At 31.5% G+C, this 12,557-nt stretch overlaps 1 protein-coding gene across 1 annotated transcript; it reads left to right on the top strand.

Annotated features, from left to right (window-relative positions):
• The first annotated feature begins 2,799 nt into the window (after positions 1-2,799).
• Positions 2,800-3,360, top strand: LOC136987553 (uncharacterized). Its single transcript, XM_067285296.1, has one exon. It carries the CDS (start codon positions 2,800-2,802, stop codon positions 3,358-3,360), a length of 561 nt encoding a protein of 186 aa, XP_067141397.1.
• Positions 3,361-12,557: the final 9,197 nt, after the last annotated feature.

The following is a 12,557-nucleotide window of genomic DNA, read 5'->3' as shown; positions in this document are numbered from 1 at the left end:
AATCATTTATTTCAAGAATGCACTAAGAAAAGTGAAAAACCGAAATGTTCCAACTGTATAAGAGAAGGCTTTGTTGAGCACGAGCACAACACCCTGGACAAAGAGTGTCCTTTGTATTTAAAGGCCAAGGCATTGTATGTCAAAACCGCGGACTACTTGCCGTAGTGTTCCTTGTCCAGTTCAACTTTTCTTTTAAGTTCGCGCGTTAATGTTAGTCTCGTGAGTTCGTGATGATGTTACAATGGTATTAGTGCCGCTGGCACGGATTGGGTTTGTCGGTGCAACCTTGCTGCATCTTGTTTCGCCCTCTCGCGTTTGTTTGTATTGTCGCGTTCGCGCTACAACAGGTAGTTTCTCTGTAGTGCTGCAGCAAGATGGCTGCATTACTTGTTTGTTTCCGTGTTTGTTTTTGTTGCTTTTTTTGTTTCTCTCGATTCATTTGTGTTCTTTGTAACCCGGGATTTCTCTGTAATGGTTATGATCCTGTAGTGCTTAAGCGGAGCAGGACATTGTACTTAGTGTTATTGTACAATAAAGATAATGAATGAATGTGTTTGCATAATGTGTTATAAATCTATACACAATTTAAGCAAAGCTCTAAATTTTAGTTAAAGGCTCTACTTTACTTAATTAAAAGTAAAATAATTTCATAATATCATGCTTATTTGAATTGGAATTTGTACAAAGGTTTGAAAACTTAGTAATGTAATAATTAAGGAACCGCTAGAGCAATTATAATTTGTAAATGTAGGGAATCTTGGCATGTGTTAAATTACGTAATTAAAATTTTTTTGCCTATCGAAATTTTATAATTACATAAACAAACAAAGGGAAGGACATAGGACATATTCTAATTTAACAATCATTGTAGGAATTTATTTCAATTCATTTCATTCTAAATTGAGGAAATAGTTCTAATTCTCCATTTAAATCTTCCTTTGTAAAGTTTTGCATATATTTTACTGAATATTATAGAATGTAAAATCATATTTAAAATATTTTTTAAATTCGAAGAATTTTTCAAGATATCCATCCAAGTAACGAGGCTGAGAGAGATAAGGCGGAGCACGCGCCAGTTACAAATAGCGCCCCACTCATAAATGTATATGGATAAAATCAATTAAACAAATAAAAACAGAGTTTTGTACTATTTATGAACAGAAATTTTCATTTATATTGTACAATTTATATAAAAATTGTATACTTGGGCTTCTTTGTGTTAGAGATCCGAGACGAATTGCTCTGCTGACCTCCCTCTATCTAAGCCAGCAGAGTCATTCGTCACACAAAAAGTGCAGGTTCCTAGGTTCAATGTCCTTTGATGGACTTAGACCCAACACAGGCCATTGAACTTATCATTCCATAATGCCAAGTCTATAATGTGGTGGCTGGAGTTAGAGATGGATTACTTTGGATTGATGGAATAAGGCAAATGAATAAACAGACAATCTGCCTAAGGGAGACCTTCTCAGGATGGCTTTTTATAGTCATATTTAGGCGTTAGACTCGCAAATAACCTAGGAAACTCCACGTGACCAGCTCGTTTGTGAATCCCGAACCCACGACTAGTGTTTAGTGAATTTATCCGTTCCACCACTGGTAAACAGGAATGAGGGATGGAGTTCCGCACATGAACGCATCTATGAGAATTCATAAGTTGATCCGGATTCGAACCTAACCTGAATCCTTCAGAGCCTCACAGTGGCGTTTTTACATCCTCAATCACTCAGAAATCCTCGACTGCGATTAAGTAATATTTTAAAAGTTAAAATTTGTAATACATAAATATTCATAAAATGTTTCCTGTATTAATGAAGAAAGGTAGAAAATAATACAGAAAAATGTACTGTAGACTAAGTAAAAAGTGCTGTATATAATTTCCACACTACTTATAAGACGTCAATGCATTTCGACATTACTTGAAAGCTTGACATCAGGTGACAGGTATCACAGGTTCTTATACAAGAATTGCTCTCAGCTATCTGTCATTTCATTTTCAGCATCTTATTAAAAAACTTCATGGCAAGTTAAACAAAATTATTCACAATTAATTAATTTTAAATTTTAGTAGTGGGTATTGTAGGCCAATATCAGCTTTCAGAATGATAATTACGATTAGTTAGAAAATATATTTTATTGTATTATTTTTCATTTATTTCTAGAGGAGACGAGTAAAAAAATCTTTACCTGAAGTATTGTCAAAAACAGAAGTATAAAAAATGTAAGTCATTTTCAAAGAAACGTCAGAACTTTATTAATATTTGAATTTACATACCTGAAAAATTTACATAAATTAAGAACATATTTTTAAACTAATTTTTCTAATTTTTTAAAAATTTGATTCCGTTACTTGCACCAATTGATCCAAAATAAGCACCACTTTTAAAAATCTCAGTAAATTTTGAGTGCAGCTTTCACAGAAATGCTCGCATGACACTGAACTTTTTAACATTTTAGTTACAATTTATGCTAGTAGGTAGCGCTCATGTAACGAAATAACTTATCAAGTCCCCTTTACAATTTCTGTCTCTGTACGTATCACTCCTTTTATCAATAGCGAGGTTGAGGCCGAAGTTTTCAACGCAAAAACGTGTACGTCGGACGTTCGGCACCGTTTTCCTGTAAGCCTAGAAGTTTGACAATGTCGTTTGGAATGTTGAGCATAGTTCCACTCACTTTCCAAACGCCATTGTCAAACTTCTAGGCTTACAGGAAAACGGTGCCGAACGTCCGACGTACACGTTTCCGCGTTGAAAACTTTGGCCTCAACCTCGCTAATCACTTTTCTAATCTTAAACAATGCCACTTACTGGCAGATTAATATCGTCCCAACGTAAAGCCTTGATCCTTATCTCTGGGGCCTACAGAACCACGCTCAACAGGAGTCTACAAATCATTACTCGTAAACCGCCTATCACCAACATTATCCTAGCCAGGCATGAACTTTGGAAGCTCAAAACCGGTCATGATATCTGTACTATCACATGCAACATTCCTGCCACTAATTATGAGAGAATGAATCCAGTCACTGACCTTACTCCCCCGTACATCCACAACTACATCAGCACTGACATGCCTACCAACCCTGACTTGGAAATCTACACGGACGGCTCAGGAATGAATGAAAACATTGGATGCGCCTTTGTTGTACTCCAAGAAAAGTACGAGATCCATCACCAAATGTACAGGCTTGATAATCTTTGCGGTGTTTTTCAGGCTGAACTTAAGACCATTCACATGGCAATAAGCTGGTCTGAACAGAACCTCACTAATAAACAGATTGCCATCCTCACTGATTGCCAGTCCGCCCTTAACCTGATCAACAGCAGGCAGCTTCATCCTCAAAAATCTCACCCATAACTCATCCAATAGTTACAGCATCAGCTGGGTCCGCGGGCATCAAGGTACTGCTGGAAATGAGAGAGCGGACCAGCTGGCGAAGGCAGCCGCTAACAACAGTGCGCTGCAGCCCATTTACAACAAAATCAACCACCACAAAATCATTAGTCTTCTGTATAATGATGTTCTTCACCACTAGCAAAACTCCTGGCAACTCAATCATAGCAACCAAACCTACCACTTCATTCCCAACATCATCGAGAACCGCAGCTATACCTGGATTAACAACAATTCTCTACTCACGCAGTTTATTACCGGTCACGGGAGGTTCTTCTGCTATCTAAACTGGTTTACGGGAAAACGGAATCCACTTTGTGCCATCTGTAAGGAGGTGGATGGCCCCGATCATTATCTTTACAGATGTATCTGTCTACAAAAAGAAAGACTTGAAATCGAACTCACTGCAGCAAAACTCAACATCTCCTTGCCAAGCCAACAGCTAGCCAGTCATCTCTTTAAACAAAAGGAACTATATTCAGCCTTTGTAAATCTTGTGCGTGCTTATGAATACATTGCACTCACCACCACGAGAGAGTATCTCTCATTTCCTCCTGTTTCATCGCCTCTGCCTCTGCTCTAGCCCTACTGTAAATATTGCAAATATGCTACCTCAATTGTATCTGCTTTCTATATTGATCCGTATTGTTTTGTACTTTGTTTTTGTACTGTATTGTTCTGTATTTAAACTCCAACTGTATATAACACTTTATATTTTGTTTCGTATCCTCTTATTACTGTAACCTAGTTTACAATTTGTTTTATGTACTCACAAGTCTTGTAACTCCTGTGTTTAATTCCATTTCTGCGTCCAACCACATCTTTATGTTATATTATTATGTATTAACACTTGTATCATTATATTTCATCAATTCGTATATCATCCAAGAATTTTATTATTTTAGATAATTCTGTAATCACCCAAATATTTGCAAACAAGCTGTAAATTAACTGTACTAGCACTTGTTTCTACTCCTCATATTGTATCTACTCCCGTTTATCATCCCAAATTAGCATCTTAAATATTTCTGTAATTATCTGTATTTGTAAACAACTTTTAATTTAACTGTATCTTGTTTTCACCCTCGGCAGTGCAATGCGGAACCGAGACATGTACTGATTTTTGTACATAATAAATGATATTGACTGACTGACTGGCAGATTGTAACTAAAATTTGCATAAAATTTCTGTACTTTAAAAAGAATCCTGCATCATTTTGAGTATTTCTGCGAAAACCTCACGTTTTAGTATCAAAATTCACTTGAAATATGAATTTTTAAAGTAGTGCTTAACTTTTAAATCACCATGTATGTAAATCTCAAATATGGATCGATGTTATATAATGTTCACTAAAATAAATTTGAAGAATTTATATACATAAATTTCTTTAAATTTATGTAATTTATGAACACTATCATCATCAGTATCGTGATTTATATAGGCCTACAGCAATGTATGCAAATAAGGAAAGAGAGAACTCTCTTGGAGATGAAATCAAATACTGTATAATAAATTGTATAGATATGAAAATTAAGACGATTTGTGTTGAAGGCTATTTCTCCATTGCTCTATAACCGGACCATTTGTGGTGTAAGATCTTTATACTTACCAGTTATTATTACACTGACATATTATACAAATTGTCTCACGTGGACCATAGAAGTTCATTATCTCAAAATTTGTGAATGTGCATTTACATAAATTTGAAGAATGTGTTTCGACAGTTGAATTTAAATTTTGTGATCAACTTACTTTCTTTTTTACTTAAAATAATATGAATAATTTTTTAAGTTGATTGAATTCTTTTCCCTTAAACTAGACTCGTTTATGTTTTTGAAGTGTTCACACAGTTTCAAGTGCAAAATCAGAAGTATCTCAGTTTCATTTACCTATTTTTATGTTCTAATTTATACTTATCTTAAATGTTATTTACATTTTTAACGTTTAACTGATTTTTTATTCAAGTATGTAAGAGGAATCATTTGGAAATTTCGAATAAATCCTCAAAACCGACCCTTATCATGGAAACACGACACGCTTCCAATCCGCCATTCCACGTAAAGATATATCTATTTACTAGATTCTGTTTTTTTTTCGAATTTGTTACATATAAAAGTAAGTGTTTTTGAAATGTTTGAAAAATGAAAATACTCTGAAAATATATTTTATTTTCTTCTTCGTCTACTCTTCTATGGTATTTAAGCATTTTCCTTTTGATACCATTTTAACTGACTCATAACTGTTATTCGATTTACATATTTAAACAATTATTAATTACTGTAATAATTGAGTCAGATTAATGTACCGTACGTGTATAAGTTAATTTAGTTATATTGTAATAGATTGTGTGTGGAAGTCACATAATACTAGATCTCGAGTTATACAAATAGCAACACGAAAATGTTGAGAGTATCGCGTGATGGGAACTCTGAACCCATTTAATGAACGAATTGTACCAGATGACATTCTTAATAAATTCAAGAATAGATATTCTGAAAGCGTTGTTGTAAGAGATCAAGCGGAAGTTGAAGACAGGAAACTAAAGAGAAGATCCTAGAGTGGGTGAGTCTAGGATCCTAGAGGATCCTTTAAAATCTAGGATTCATCCTGGGCTGTGACATATCCATAGATCCTTGGATGTAATCCGTTGGATTCGAATTCTTCATCGTAATCCAGAAACCGTCACGATATTTAGGCTATATATATACTTTCACAGCAATTTAAAAATTTAAAAACATAATATACGCTTCATCTTTCAAGAAAATATTCAAGAATGTGAGTATTTTAGTTAAGAATTTTATTTTATACATAATCTTGCAGGAATTATTAGTATTTCTATCGATAATAACTCTGCAGGTGGCGAAGCGAAAGGCTGTTATACCTTCATCGAGAGTCCGGGTTGGATTTCAATCGGGATTAAGTTAAAAAATCGAATATATTAATAAATTTCAAAGATTTAGATGTGATATTAAGTTCTTCACAGTAATATATTTATTAAATTTCTTTGTAAGCAATTCAATCAATTTTTCGTTATTCACTAAGCATTTTATCTTTTCCATTAAGTGCGGTTAGTATTAATGATTTTTTTCTCTTTCGATTTTAATTTATATAATCTAATTTTGTTGCATCGTTTTTGTAGGAATAATTTAAAAATTTAATATTAGTTTAGTACAGTTTTTACCAGTAGATTTAATGAAACAATGTAATTTTTAGATTTAATATAATACACTTTTTTATCACCAGAGAGATGATGTCAATGTGCTTATTGGTTCGAATAATTTGCAACCGGTCAGCGCCATCTAGGAGCACTCAGAAAAATTATCTATGAAAATAAACGAGCGCAGTGCTCACCAAAATATATATAAAAATGCGTGCATTGTTATTGTTTAAAAATGTACAATGTAAAAATTTATAAAATGTAACTCAACAGTTTAAATTTGTGGTATATTGTCCAGTCGATTGCGCCCTTCCACTCAGTAGCGTGGTGGCCGACTGGGTGTGGTGGCAATCTCCCTGTCTGGGAACCTGGGATCGAATCCGGAGGGGTAAGTCGAAGAATATTTTGGAGCTGTAGATAATACGCTTTCAACTTTATGCTACTTTACCTAAACTAGAAAAATTATGCAGAGTACCCTCCCCAAAATACCCATCAACTGTTATTATTTTGATAAATATAGAAATGTGAGGAGTTACCTTGCTTGATGATTGAGGGTGGAATTAAGGCAATCTCTCTGTATCAGTTATTCGATAAACAATCATAAAAGTATATTTGGCATTTCTTGATAAAGTACAATTGTCGATGATCGCCATAAATTAAAATAAACAATGAATGGATAGCCACCATCAAATCAATTAATACCGTTATTTTTTTATGTTTTCGTTGTGATATTAAACTAAACTTTTCCTTCGTTTGTAGATTAAGTAAATTTCTTAATTGTATTCACTGAATATTTTACACTAAATAATGTTTATGTTTTTAAGTTTAAACTTAACTTTCTCTTGATCGTATTTTTTATCTTATACATTTTTCAGCTTTGGTAATTAAGGGTTAATTAATCCAAACTGATGTATGTCAGAAGTGGTTTTGTAATGAAACTGCTCTTCGAGGACGTACCGTACCTTGTGTTGTAATAGTGTAATGAAGTTTTCAAAATATTTTTTACAACTATTCCATTCTACGTACAGAATTTGATTAATATTGCATGTCATCTTTCAGGTGCGCCCATTTTTAGTTTCCCGGCTGTTATATGTAACAGAGGGAAAGTATGGTGATTGGTCAAAAATGACCCCAAGATTTTTACATTTTTGGATTCAGTGCACTTTGAAACATCGAAAAATGCAAAAATTCGGGGTAATTTCTGTTGTATGGGTGTTACTGCGTATTTGTGTGTTTGTATAGGGGGCACGATTTTATTCACCCTGTTTGAAGCTTAATAACAGCTGTCCTTTTTGTCGAAATTTCTGAAATTTTGCAGGGAGGTCTGTTTGTTAAAGGAATTAATGCTATTAAATTTTGGCGGTTAAAAGTTGAAAGGATGGGGAAATAATGGGGGTCGTGTGTATCTCCAATAGAGTCGGACTTAACAACGATTTTACTCTTTATTACCATTTACAATTGTATATAAAACTCATCCCTACCCACAAAATTACGGTTTTTGCCGTTTTACAACAGTTAAAAATAAAAATAAAAAATTAAAAATAAAATATGATAATAGATGTCGCTACCAAAATTCTAAATGTTGCCGGGAAAGTTGAGCAACTCGTTGCTGATTTTTTAATAAGCTCGGTATACATTTTTAATGTAATTTTTGAAAAACATTAAAATTTATATTCACGCTTTGAAGAAGTTGAATGACTCAAGGCAATAATTACAAACTTAATTAATTTTTAAAGTTAATTCTTTTGCACGAAATACGCAGTTTTAATCTTTAAATGCATTATAGCTAATAAATTTATTAAGTTTTCGTATTTATATTACTTTTATTCCTTTTTAAATTTTTGTAAGACATTACGAACAAAAGCTTTTATTATTAATAATGTTCATCTGTAATTAAAACAAGTTACTTTTATGTTTAATTAGTATTTTCAAATATCGCCGCTAATGAAAGAAAGAGAAGCAAGTAATTCAAAATTGACTAAAATAAAAATATAAAATATATTTTTAAAAAATTTAGAATTTTAAGATATAAACATTTAAAACTTTTGACAGCTTTAATCAACACAGAATAAAATATTTGTTGAGAATTTGGTGTAAAATGTAAATTTATATAATACTGGTGTGTGCATCTATGACCTTTTAACCGATGTCATTTTAATTGGAGATAATTTTAGATAAACTTTACAAATAAAAATTATGTAATTCTGATATTCTAAGGGAAAAATACTAAAAAAATGTAAAATTTACATTAAAATTTCTACTGAACAAAATTACAATAATTATAAGCAATTACGTTTATAAAGTTCTCAAATATATCTACTTGGCTCGAAACGTTGCCACAACTCTAGATTTTTGGTTTAGTAATTTAGTAATATAATCAATATGATTAATTAATTAATTTAAACGTCCCAAATCATAAACGTGATGCGACTATAAATTATTAAAATAAACGAGAAATATATTAATTAACAAATTTTTAGTTATACAATAGTTGATAATGACGTTTTTATTAAAACGTCATTATCAATTAGAAAAATATTCAAAGCTATTTTATCTTGTAAAAAGTGACCAATAAGCATAGAAATATTCGTATTTTTAAAGAACTTTTATTCCAAAAAATACAAAATTTGAAGAACACAAAATATTTTTAATGCCATTTTATACAGCGAAAATTAATAAATTATAATTTTCCAAGAAAACAAATGTTAAGTTGGATATACAAATGTTTATTTAATTATAGATATTTTTAAAGCACATTTTTATAAAGATATAAACATAAATTATGTTGCTTTAGAGTATACAAGATTGTGAATTTCTTTTTATACTAAATAATTAATTTATTATAGCTTTACGCATACAAATCTTTATGAATTCTATGGTAGTAGGCGTCTAAAATTACTTAGCTTTATTTCATTTAGAAAAACATTTATATCTTCAAAGAAAAGATAATATTAATGAATAAATGTGAAAAATAATTTTCTTTTACTACAGCTCTTTAATTTAATCAGTCACTTGTTTTGATCTCTAAGACAGCGCATTTAGACTCATATTATATCTGTAGGTGTCATGCATATAAAACCGATGAGAACTTGAGAATTTAAAAATAATTGTAAATTAATATTAAAAATTTATTTAAATTATTATAGAATTTTTTATTTTTCCGAAAAAGTCATCTTTATATAATTAAACTACGTAGGCTGTGTTTTTTCAACCTCCGATGATTCATAAAAAAAGACAAGTGTAAATAACAAAATGAATTTATTACCAAAAGTTGGCTAGAAACCTGGTTACTTTCCGGCATTTGTCATATCTGTAGACGAGCTTTTCCATCTCCTCTTCATAGAATATTGCCGCCAATGACTCGAGATGGGCCCTAACGTTGTTTTGAAGATTGTCATTAGTCTCGAATCTCTGCCTTCCTATCCACTTTTTCTGTACAGGAAAGGCGGTGGAAGTCGCTGGGTGTTTAAAGGTGGTGAAGACTTCCACCTAGCTTGAAAATTTTTAATATGCGAAAACTTCCACCTCTTTCCTGAACTGAAAACGTGGCTAGAAGGGCAGAGGTTTGAGACTAATAACGATCTTCAAAACAATGTCGTTAAGGCCATCTCAATTCGCTGGTGGCAACATTCTATGAAGAGGGGATGAAAAAGTTTGTCCACAGATATGACAAATGCCTCAATCTTCACGGAAGATTATGGCGAAAAGCAACCATGTCTGTACCTAACTTTTGGTAATAAATTCATTTGTTCTTTACACTTGTCTTTTTTTATGGAACATCGGAAATTGAAAAAACCGCCCTCGTATAATGCCATCTTCAGCCGCTAGGTGGACAATAGGATTTCTTGAGAGCATCATTTTTGATCACTAGAGGGATACAGTTTCAAAATTGACTAGTCGCCCTCTGGTGTGAAATATCTACTCATTTTAAATTACTGTGAGGCACAGTAATAAGAGTTTAAGCACGACAAAAAAATTAAAAAAAAATTAATCTAAATAAAGTCAAGCTGGTTTTTCTACATAATTTTAATCCGTTTATTGTATTAAGATCGGGAAATATATTTTTTTAAATTAAAAGTTCTACTTAAGTAGCGAGTTTTTATGTTTAATAATTAAATATGAAGATGAAGTTACATTAAAATTTAATAAATTATGTATAATTTGAAAGTTTAATTATCTTTATCCAGTTGTTAATTATTACAATTGTTATTATAACCAATTATATTACAGTTCAGTTGTTAATAATTAATTAATTCTTAATTGTCGTGCTAATAATTATTTTTAACGATTTACTTGTTTAATTTTAATTTATTTATTACTTTATTTGTAATTTACATGTCGCTATAATTTAATAATAAGCTGAAATCTTGACGTAGCGTCCTTCTAAATAACGTCACCCTCATAAAACGTCTACGAATAAACCCTACTCTTGAGCAAATCTTTTCCATAAAGCAATATTAAATAGCATATTTACAACACTGAAAATTACACTGCAATGTTTATATCAATTGACTATATCGAACTCCCAAATTCAAAATTGTATGTAGATTGTTCATATTATTTGAAGTACTTCGGTTTAGCGCTATACTTCATGTCCTGCCAATTTTACAAGCAAACAAACGACAACGCTAAACAGAGGCTTGACTATAATTTAAAACGAATAAACACAATTAAAACGAGCAATTATTAATTGTGACATCGTCACAATACCGAGCCTCTGACCCATATCTGATCTCGATTTTAGTAGTGTCTTGCCCCTGTACATCACACTTCTCCTGATAAGTATCTAGTCATGCCGCTCGTCTATCTAAAATTCGAGAAAATATCGAGAAAATTTTGGATTGAAATCACGTGATTCCGGTTCGGACCGGAAGTTCTATCCACAATCTAACTTCGTTCTAGAGATTAAAGAATAGACAGACGGACAAACGAACGACAGTGCCAATGTTTAGGTCTGAAATTTGAAAATTGCAACGTAATTAACAATAAATTAAGTGTAACGCGACTAGAAAAGTTAATTTTGGAACACGATACTTTTTTACGTAAATAAATTAAATGTGAATATTATTTTATTTCTTAATTTTCATTTAGATTTTGAAAAGATAATTTTTTTTCTATTAATTTTTTTTATTTATTTAATTTAGAATATTAATAAAGATCATAAAGTCCGCTTAAAGAATTCTTCAAATTAATTTATTTTAAAGAAATATTAATTAAGTTTACATTCTGTTGGCATTTTTGGAATTTTAATTTTTTTCTTTTTTCTAAAATATTTAAATGGCTTGAAAGAATAAAATCTTTTCATTTCTCTACTCTTTTTATTATTGTTGTTTAGAATTCACGTTTGTAAATTGCTTCTAAAAAGCGTGATCAAAATATAAAATTTTTAAAGATTTTCAGTTTTTTTTCTTTTCAGAATTTTCCAGGTTTTTATTTCTAAAATTTATTACAAAAATGTTATTCATATTTGCTCGAATATTAAAAATGTACAGCTTTAAAATTACACTGTATAACATATTTATTTCTATAAGCATTTAAATATACTTTTTTTAAAACATAATTATGTATCAGTACATTTTAATTTTTTGATGATTCGAAATTTCTAATTTAAGAAACTGAAGACAGGATGAGCGAGCGGTTAAAATGGAAAACTACCACTCTGGGAGATCCGGGATCGTTTCCGGATGGGTCCAAAAACCTCGGGAATTTTTGGAGGTGGTCTGTTTAGTTATGTCAGGAGGCCCTTACCACCTGGTCGTTCCATTATGGGCCTGACCGAACCCATAATGAGTATGATAAACAGGTCCCGTTAGTGGCCATACAGCGGTTAAGAGTTTAAAAAAATAAAAATAATAATACGTAAAATTATTGTGTTTTTTAGTTTAAGAAAATTACTTTGTGTGAGAAATCCTCGAGAATTTGCTTAATAATTTATTTTTATTATCGAAATAATTAATTAGTAAGAGTTTTCCAGAATGGAATGTTATCCATTTGTGAGATTCG

The sequence above is a fragment of the Centruroides vittatus genome, unplaced genomic scaffold (genome assembly GCF_030686945.1).
Source record: "Centruroides vittatus isolate TY-2023 unplaced genomic scaffold, ASM3068694v2 scaffold_2520, whole genome shotgun sequence".
NCBI classification, from domain to species: Eukaryota; Metazoa; Arthropoda; class Arachnida; order Scorpiones; family Buthidae; genus Centruroides; species Centruroides vittatus.
Note: the sequence above shows the minus strand (reverse complement) of the source record. Positions and strands in the feature narration are given on the sequence as shown.

Bases quoted from the DNA above. Each gene is read 5' to 3' on its own strand.
- LOC136987553 (XM_067285296.1), top strand. From the start codon at position 2,800: ATGCCACTTACTGGCAGATTAATATCGTCCCAACGTAAAGCCTTGATC.